The sequence below is a fragment of the Physeter macrocephalus genome, chromosome 8 (assembly GCF_002837175.3).
Source record: "Physeter macrocephalus isolate SW-GA chromosome 8, ASM283717v5, whole genome shotgun sequence".
In the NCBI taxonomy this organism is placed as follows: domain Eukaryota; kingdom Metazoa; phylum Chordata; class Mammalia; order Artiodactyla; family Physeteridae; genus Physeter; species Physeter macrocephalus.
Window position 1 is genome coordinate 14,487,319 of NC_041221.1, and position 9,066 is coordinate 14,496,384.

At 62.6% G+C, this 9,066-nt stretch overlaps 1 protein-coding gene across 1 annotated transcript in view; it reads right to left on the reverse strand.

Annotated features, from left to right (window-relative positions):
* Positions 1 to 8,692, reverse strand: part of POFUT2 (protein O-fucosyltransferase 2) — an 11,304-nt gene extending 2,612 nt beyond the window's left edge. Inside the window, exons 1-5 of the mRNA XM_024120467.3 lie at positions 8,476 to 8,692; positions 6,886 to 7,136; positions 4,766 to 4,910; positions 4,071 to 4,181; positions 1,623 to 1,689 (exon numbers count right to left, since the gene is read on the reverse strand). Of these exons, the coding sequence (XP_023976235.1) occupies positions 1,623 to 1,689; positions 4,071 to 4,181; positions 4,766 to 4,910; positions 6,886 to 7,136; positions 8,476 to 8,606 (705 nt within the window). The 5' untranslated portion in view covers positions 8,607 to 8,692. The remainder of the gene's footprint in view (positions 1 to 1,622; positions 1,690 to 4,070; positions 4,182 to 4,765; positions 4,911 to 6,885; positions 7,137 to 8,475) is intronic.
* Positions 8,693 to 9,066: the final 374 nt, after the last annotated feature.

The window sequence follows — 9,066 nt, forward strand, 5'->3', positions numbered from 1 at the left end:
CACCCCTCCCCCTCCCCGTCCCGGGGTCCCCGCCCGTCACCCCTCCCCCGCTGCAGGTGCCGAGGGGGGTCACCGCCCTCCAGGGCTGCGGGGACCACATGCTGTCACGAGGCACAGAACCACCGTGTCCACGTTCTGACACTTCTGCGCTTCTGCAACAACCCGCCCAGGAGGCACCCAGGTCGCGAGTCCAGGGAGCAGGGTCCCACCTGGGGGCCTCTGCCTGCCCTGCCCGCCCACAGGAGGCATCAATGACCCCCGGACAGGGCAGACCCTGAGAGCCGGGGGTCAGGGGCTGCAGAGGGGGCAGGACACCCATTTCCCCAGGTGGAGGAAGGACCGGACAGGCCGAGGCTGGTGACGACTGGGCGAGACTTGGGGGGCCTGACTGGGTCCATCCAGGGACTGACTACTGACCAACGCCCCGCAGGGACAGGACAGGACGCGGTCCAGGGACGGACCTCGCCACATGCAGCGCTGCCCTTCGTCGTGCGTTAGGTGCAGAGGTTACAGAATACCAACCGCATTGTTTTGACAGCAAATACCGTGTTTTTCTTTTTCAAATATTAGCTGCCATAAATAATAAACCTGCACCTCAGTTAACAGACCGGGGAGCCCCTGTGGCAGAAAATACCACGCCCACCATGTGGCAACGGGGCGGGGGGGGGGCACAGCCACGGGGCTCCGTCCACACGGTCGGCAGCGCCAAGGTGCAGCGATCCGGGGAAACCGGTTCCCGCACGGGGGCCTCGGGAGAAGCGACACATCCACCGGGAGCCCCAGGTGAGACGCGGCTCTGTCCCCACGGGGAGCGGGAGAATCCAGGCTGTAAAGTATCTGCCTTGAGGCGGCTCAGAGCTCAGTTTTAAGGAAGGTGTAACTTGCCTAAAACTTCTCCTTCACTTCAACAATACACCACTGCCCCTTCTAAGATCAGTTTCTGCACAGGTCCCAGGACCCGGGGGAGCGTGGGAGCCGAGTGGGGCAGGGCCCGTGTCCCCTGCAGCCCACCCACCCGGATGCCCCTGGAGGCTCCTTCGCCCGGCAGAGCCCCTGACAGGCCAGGCCGACTTCACCTGGGTCCCCACCTCGCAGCCAAAGGCTCTTCTCAGGGAACGTCCGACTCTGTTGCCCAACTGCTGCACCGGCCCCCGTGGGCAGAACTGCGCCTCTTTCCAAACCAGACGCCTGCCGATTAAGCCGTCCCCGCCCCCAGGAGGACGGGAGAAGCCTCTCGCCCACCCGCCTCACTGTCACTGTCTGTGCACCCAGAGCCCGCGCTTCCCCGTCAGAGCAGAGCCCGACTCCGCTATTAAGGATTCGGGGCACAGGACGCCCCACCTTTCAATGCTGAGGACACACGGCCGGAGCTCTCACTCCAGGTTCGGAACGCGTCAGCAGGAAAGGACAGCCGGTGCAGCGCAGGAGGGGCCCGGGGCGCCCCAGCCCGCTCCCTGGAGCCCCTCCTTGGGCAGAGGGGGCAGCACTCGCCGGCGGGCCCTCCCCCACGCCTGCTAAGAGCCTCATCAGGTCAGTGAGCAAAGTGGAAAGCAAGAGCTGCTGCGGGTCCTGGGTTTTCAAGGCTAACCACGCGTACGGAGACGCGCCGCGCCAACACTCACGTCCCAGTACTCCTTCCCTCCGTAGCGGTCGTGAAGGAGGTTCTCGGCTCGGTCCAACATCACGGACCTATTTTTAAACAACAGGAAAAGGTTTTTATGTGCACGCGCTCCAGAGAGCACTGTCACGGGGGAGGCCCTGGGCCGGGGAGCAATCAGGCACGAACTCTGAGAGGGTCAAACCTTGCTGGGTCGCCTGGCTGCGTCTGGGCAAACCTCCGCTGAGCAGATCTCTCACAGGCAGCTGCCTGCAGAAGCTTTTGATTCCTAAGTGGCTCTAAACATTGACGGACTCTCTCCGGTCCCAGCCACTGAACTGGCTGAGCTACCAAGCTCGACTCTGCCTCTCAACGCAAAAAACCCCACGAGTAAACAAAATATAAAATTGGCAAACAGAATCCAGCAATATATCAAAAGGGTGACCCACGTTGAGAAATGGAGTTCACACCAGGAGTGCAAAGATGGTTCAGGATTAGAGCATCTACGGCCCAACTCATCATGTTAGTGGATAAAGGGCAAAGCCATATAACGATGACCACCCCAAAGGAACAAAACTCAGTATTTACTCTTATTTTTAAAAATCACCTTAATGAAACAGACTCCTTATCATGGTTGCATTTCTCCAGCCAAAAGCCAGCCCCTTCCTCAAGGCTCAACTCCCTCCTTGCAAAGTGAGGGGCAGGAAAGGTGGTCTGCCCGAGCTAATCAAGCAACCTGAAGAATCAGCACACGTGGAGAGGACCCTCCAGAAACAGGCCACGTCTGGGAGGCGGCGCCCTGCGTCTCCCCTGGGGTCTAAGAGCAGCGTGTTCCGCCGGCAGTACACCTGACGGCGTCTCCCGCTGAATTTGCTACAAGGCCGCCTGCCCTTTACTCACTGATCTTCAGCAGCTCTGCCTGTATCTGACCCAGCCCTGTACTGACCGACGTGACTGGCGTGCTACAAGCACCCCTCTCTGTGCTTTGTCTTTCCATTTTGTTAACGCTCTCTATTGACGGACAAGACTTATTAATTTTAACGTAACTGAATGTATCAACCTTCTCTCTCTGGTTAGTGCTTTTCACATCTTGAGTTTTCTGCATGGTGGGGTCCCCCCCACCCCCGTCCAGCCTCGTGGGTCTCAGCGCCGCCATCTCCCCGCTGTCAAGCCCCCTGCGTCTCTCTTAAACAGAGGGGCCTCCGGGCACAAGTCTGTCCTGGGCTCAGCTCCCCTTACCCACAAATGGGACTCAGAAGAAACGGTCCCACAGCCCAAAGCTTCAGCCAGATCTGCTTTGGAAATGCGAACAGCTGTAAGACGAGTAACGCGGGGCCCCAGCAAGCGGTACCCTCAGCAACCTCATCTCTTACGTCGAGCTCGGACCCACCGAGCAGAGCAGGCGTCCGCTGCCTCCGTGGACCCGCTTGCGTTTTGTTGACACAGGCCCGGCGGGGAGGCGGCCTGGCGTTCTGGCACGCTGGGGCCGTGCTGGGACAGTCTGCACCTTCCCGGGCCCCGGAGAGCACAGGAGGCCTGCCCTGCGCGTGCGCAGGCTCGGGGACACTGCAGGTGGCTAACAGGAGGGGCCCTCTCAGGGCCCCCACGTCCCCAGCAACTCACACCTGCAGGGAACTCCTAGGACACCTGCCTAGAAACCAAACACGAGCCCCTCCTGAGGAGCTCGCCTGGCGCACCAAACCCTGCCACTCGCCAGGAACCCCAGCCCTCCCCGCTGACCCTCTGGTGGCAGGGCGGGCGGGCGGGGCCCGTGTGGCTGGTTTCTGCTTCCAGGAGGAACCGGCCACGCAGACACACTCCCAACATGTGAGGCCAGGAGCAGCGGCCAGGGCGGTGTGTCCAGGAAAGGCCTGAGCTGTTCCTCTGACCACTCACAGCTCAGGCTTCGAGGAGGCCCGCGAGAGAGGCCCTGATTTCAGGGGTGGCCCCGAGGGGACGCACTCCTCGCCCGTGCGGAACCTCCAAGGCCAGCCCCGGTCACTCAGTGGTCACTTCAAAACCCTCCTGGCCCTGCTGGTCCCGCTCTTGTCCCGGCCCTCCCCCTGCCGCAGCGTCACGACCCCACGGCCCTCATCCCGTCCTCCTCTTTCCGCCCGCCCCCTGCCCCGACGCCCACCCTCACGCCCTGCTGCGCCCAGCAGGCCCCGCTCGCCCCACCACCTCCGACAGGGCCCGGGGCGGGATCCGGGCGTAAACCCGACTCCACCACCCGCCAGGGGCGGGACCGGAGACCGCCGTCGTGAGGCTCCAGAGCAGGGCCGCTCGCCCCTCCCGGGGGCTCCCCTGGATCCCAACTGCCGGCCCCCCGGCTCCAGAGGCGGTGGGGGAGGGGATGAGGTCTGACCCTCCGGCGACGCCCGCGGGCCAGCCAGCAGGACGGAGCACAGACACACGCGGACGCGCCCACACGCGTGCCCTGGCACCAGCCACCACCCAGAGCCCACACACTCACCGCGCGGACGTGTTTCTCAAAAGCACAGGGGCGATGATGGAAGCCGACCCCTGAACAGACAGACAGGAAACGTTTAAACCCCGCGTCTCTTCATAACCCCAAAACCATCCTCTGGAAAACAAGACCCACGGCACCCGGTTAGTGCGGTTCCTTTTCCGCGGGCAGGAAGTCTACACGCGCGGCCTGATCTGGATAAACTCAGCTATAGTTCTTAGTTCACCAATACGTTTTCACAACTTATTGGTCGTGACCACAGGTAGTGACCTTGTGGAAATCTTTAAAGAAACCACAAATTTCATCTGATCTGATGAGACCGCGGAAGCTCTCTCCTCAGGAACCTGGACGGTACGATGACAGGAAGCAGGGGCGGCCCGGAAGGAGCCCGGCGGAAGGAACGCCCACGGGCCAGGGCCAGTTTTGACAGTAACTGTCCTTAAAGCAGCTGTGCTCTCAGGAGCTCCCGAGCTGCTCCAGGTCTAGAACCGGATTACTCTGGTTCCCCGTGCGGGGGCGCTTGGGGCGGGCTTGGGGAGGACACAGCAGCACTTCCACAGGCAGCTCTTCCGACGGCAGCTCGGTCTGGGGTGACAACACCGCCACGACCACGTTCAAGTGCGTTAAACAACACGGGAAAAGGCAAGTGTGTCTCGGCCAGGTATCTCTAAACCAGCCTGAGTCCCCGAACGCGGCGGTACCTGTAATACTCGTGCTTGTCCTGAGAGTAAAGGGGCGGCTCGATGCAGGGCCGGCTGTCGACCTTCTCCTCCCAGGCCCCCTCCTTCCAGCCCTCTGCATAACCTTGCAGGACATAGACCTGGTCGATGAAGGGCCCGCCGGACTCTGCAGGAGACAAGGACCGACAGTAACGGCGACCACAGCACACGCTGCGGCGATACAGAGGAGTACCACTGTATTTAACGCCACCGTCTTCCCAGACAGGACTGGAGGGAGCTCATAAAAGCAGAGATGATGGAACAAGTGACCTCGGGACATGGGGGTCCCTCAGGGGACGGGAGGGCTGCCTGGCGGGGCTGTCCGGGAGCCAGCATCTCCTCTGGGCCGCTCAGCGCCCCCACCTCTTACAGCATCCGGCCTCGCCTGGCCCCCTTCTCTTTCCAGCCACACCTCCACTTCGCCGTGGGCGGGGTCAGTCCCCACGACGGCGCAGGCTGCCCTAGCTCTGCCCCCCTCCTCTCCTGCGGCTGCCCCCGTGGTGCCCGGAGCCCACGGGGGTGCTCCTTCCCCGGGACCCCTGAATAGCTGACCCTCCTGGACCGTCCCCTCCGGGGCTCGTTCTTGACCCCTGTGAGGCCACTCAAACCGCATCTCCCCAAGAAGGATGCCTTCCCAGTCCACGGCCACCGCCCAACACTCTACATCCCTTCCTGCTTTCTCGTCCCGAGGCTCTGGTCACTGCCGCGAGCGCTGCGTGTCCCCGCCACTTACTTACGCTCTGCCCCCGCCCCCAGCAGGAGGCCCCGGGGAGCAGGGGCCTGTGTCCCTCTCACCCACTGCTCCTCCCACACCTGGAGCCTCCCAGCCACGACTCGGCGACAAGTGAAGACGTGCTCACAGGTGCAACGACGGAGCGCACTGACGAGAGAGCCACAGCGAGTGACCGGTGTCTCGTCCACACTCTCTGGCTTGGGCACGAGGCCCGGGCTCGGGGGCTCCTCCGACGGCGGGGCGGGGGGATGCAACACCGGGGGCCGAGACGCCGGCCTGGAGGCCTTCCGGGTGCGACGCCCCATGCCTGTCCCCTCTGCAGCGGGAAACCTGAGCTGCTCAAGGCCGGTCTGCCACCTCCAGTGTCACCCGGGGCCTCGGTCCCCACCCCCACTGCCCGGCCCGAGGGACACGGCCTGCAGAGCGGCAGGGACGACAGCCGTCTGCAGTCACTCAGCACCCCTGGCGGCCGAGGCGCCGCCGCGCTGGCAGGTCAGGGGCCGGTGCCCTGGGCGCCAGGGCCCGCGCAGACGCGGCCGAGCCCGCCTCCCGGGCTGAGCCGGGTCAGGAGGGCTGCCCCCCAGCCTCAGGGTTTGCCTTCCCAGCAGGAGCGCAGACGGCAGCAGGCCGTCCAGTGGCCCTGCAGCCACAGCGGAGCCCCACACGGAGAACGTCCCCGCGGGACAGGGTCTGCGGCGTGGTGAGAACAGAACCTGACAAGGAGGACGTGTGGGCCTGGCCACGGCAGGAGCAGCGACGCTCAGGCCGCCAGGCCCTCGCACAGCAGAAGCGCTACGACCGCCACTCGGGAACTGTGACTTGCTCTTCCGGGCCGCGCCCGGGACCGGCGCAGAGGTGTCCCTGACTGTTGGCGTCTTCTGAGTAAAGCAACGGTGAGCTCTAAGTGTCTTCATTCTAAGAAATCTTCAACTCTTTCCTCTTAAAAACATCAAAATGAGAAGGTTGACCAGAGCCAAGCGAGACCGGACGTGTGGTCGCACATCTCCTCCGGCACCCAGCCAACGCCATACGCGCAACATGTCTTCCTTCAGGTAGGAACAGCATGGCCTGCACAGGGGGAGGCCTGTGGTCCTGCCCCCCACCCCCCCATCACAGCTCCAGCTCACCAGGCCGCCGGGGTTTTCAGGGGCGAGGGGACACATAGCTCACATGCTTCACATCTATTTCCCCAGAAAAACTATGGAGAGGTCAAAATCGCTGGTAGTGGGGGAAACGGAAGCAGGGCCCCTAGGCAGAGCAAAGGCCCAGGAGGAGACGGCCCAGCTGGCTGAGGTCTCGGGCCTGGCCTGACGTTCACACCCAGACCAACAGCACGCGGCCCCAGTTACAGCGCGGCCACACGCCTCACCTGCAATGAACTGCTCGTGCTCTACGACAGGGATGTTTCTCCTGAGACTTGGGAGATCAAAAAAGTCGGACCAGGGAATCCGGACCTGGTGAATGTCGGGGCTCTTCCAGTGGTAGAGACGGCCCCAGGGGGGCAGCACCAGCACCCACTCCTCAGTCTTCAGCAGAGTCTTCAGGAGGGAGGCGACTCGGATGTAGACGTCCCTGCGGAGGTTGAAGCCCTCCGGGGGGTTGACGTCGTACAGAAGATACCTGGCAGGGAGGGCAGGAGACTGGCTCTTCAGGGCCAGGGCTCTGCACAGAAAACCCAACACCCCACGTCCACGGCCTAGCGCCCGACTCCAGGCACGGTCCGCAGCTTCTGGTCTGTAATGTGGAGGCAGCGGCCCACCCGTTTCTAGGGGACCAGTCACTTAAAGAGCCCGCAGAAGACATCTCGGCCTCCGTTTAACCACCAACAATAATTCACAGCTAAGACCAGCACAGTCTCGCAGCCAGAATCCGAGCACTCACCCTCCAGGGGTTCTCAAACTTCTTGGTCTACAGACCCCTGTACACTCTTAACGATTACGAGGACCCCAAAGGCTACTGTCTATGTGGGTTAAATCTATCGGTAATTCCTGATTTCGAATTTAAAGCTAGAACTTTAGAAAAGTATTTATGAATTCCCTTAAAAATAACAAAAATAAACGTATTACCTTTATCATTAGTATTTCCAAATTTCCAAATGAAAAATAAGTACATTTTTCAAGACAAAAACCATGAGGGACAAGAGCGGCACTGTTTTAAATTTTTGCAAATCTCTTTTTGGTCTGGTGATTGCTGGATTCTCCCGTCTGCTTCTTCACTCTCTGTGTTATGGTATCACAGGCCAGGTGGTCTCTGGAAAAACTCCACAGTAAACTCTCGAGAGAGTGTGTGCAAAAGGCAGATGATATCCTGGCCTTTCTACGAAAATGGCCTGGCACCTCAGGGATCCCTGGCCAGACTTTGAGAACGGCTGCCCTACGTAAAGCAAGACTTCTCTACACAAGCCCCAGGCAGGAGACCTCAGCTTCTGCTACGTCCTCACTGCCCCCTTCTCTGCATCTCCATTACTGCAAACGAGGCCATGCTGTGATCCCTGGCTTGAGCCTCCAATCCCCCAAGCCTGCCAGGAAGAGGCCCATCTACCGTCTTGACATCCCGCACCCAGCAGTCTGTTTTCGGTCAAGCCCTCAGTAACTGCTGAATGGCAGTGACGCTCGTCTCTTATTCCTGAGACTTATCTATGAAACAACCAACACCTGGATGGGACGGAGATTCTCCTGCAGGTAAACAAAGCTGGGCTTTCTTAAGAACCACCCCATTCGAACATCTGATTCGGGGGCTCCTCGAACTCCAGGCAAGTCCCGCATCACGCATCAGGGGGCCCCGGTCTGCCCCCTAACGCGGACCTGCAGCCTGCCCTTCCGGAGGGCTCGCGGCCCCAGGCCAGGGGTCCCGAGAGGCGAGGGGAGACCGAGGCTCCACCGCTCCGCCTCCCGGCCCTCCGAGCCCCGCCTCCCGGTTCGCCGGGTCCCTGCCCACCGGCCCAGCCGAGGACATTTACCGTCTGCGGGACGCCGCCCCCGACAAGATGTCGGCTGCCGACTGACCGGGCCAGAACTCCTCGCCCGAGGCTGAGGCCGGCGGCCAGTACACCGCCCCGAGCAGCAGACAGAAGACGCCAAGCGCCGCCATGGCCCCGGGCGGCCACGTACTTCCGGTGGTCGTGCCGCGCCCCGGAAGTGCAGCCCGCCCTCGTGGAGAGCGTCGCCAGTACCACGGCAACGCCACGGGGCCCACCTAGGGTATGAGTCCTGCTTGATCCCGAGTCGGGACTTTCCTGCGGCAGAACGGGCGGAGCCGCTGGGGGCCGAGGCGGGGCCGGGCCGAGGGGCGGGGACGGGACTGAGGGGCGGGTGGACTGGGCCGGGATGTGGGCGTGGCCGAGACGGGGGCGGGGCCGCGCGGACGTCTCCTCCTGCGGGCCTCGCCGGGTGCAGGCTGGGGCGGGGCTGGCGCCTGGGGGAGGGTCCGGGGCGGGGCCACGCGTTCAGGAGCGCGGAAGTCGTCACCTGCGGGCCGCGCAGGCGTTCCCCTGGGTTCCGCTGCTTCCCCTCGCGCCGGACGCGCACAGGGTCAGCGTGCGGGCTGCGGA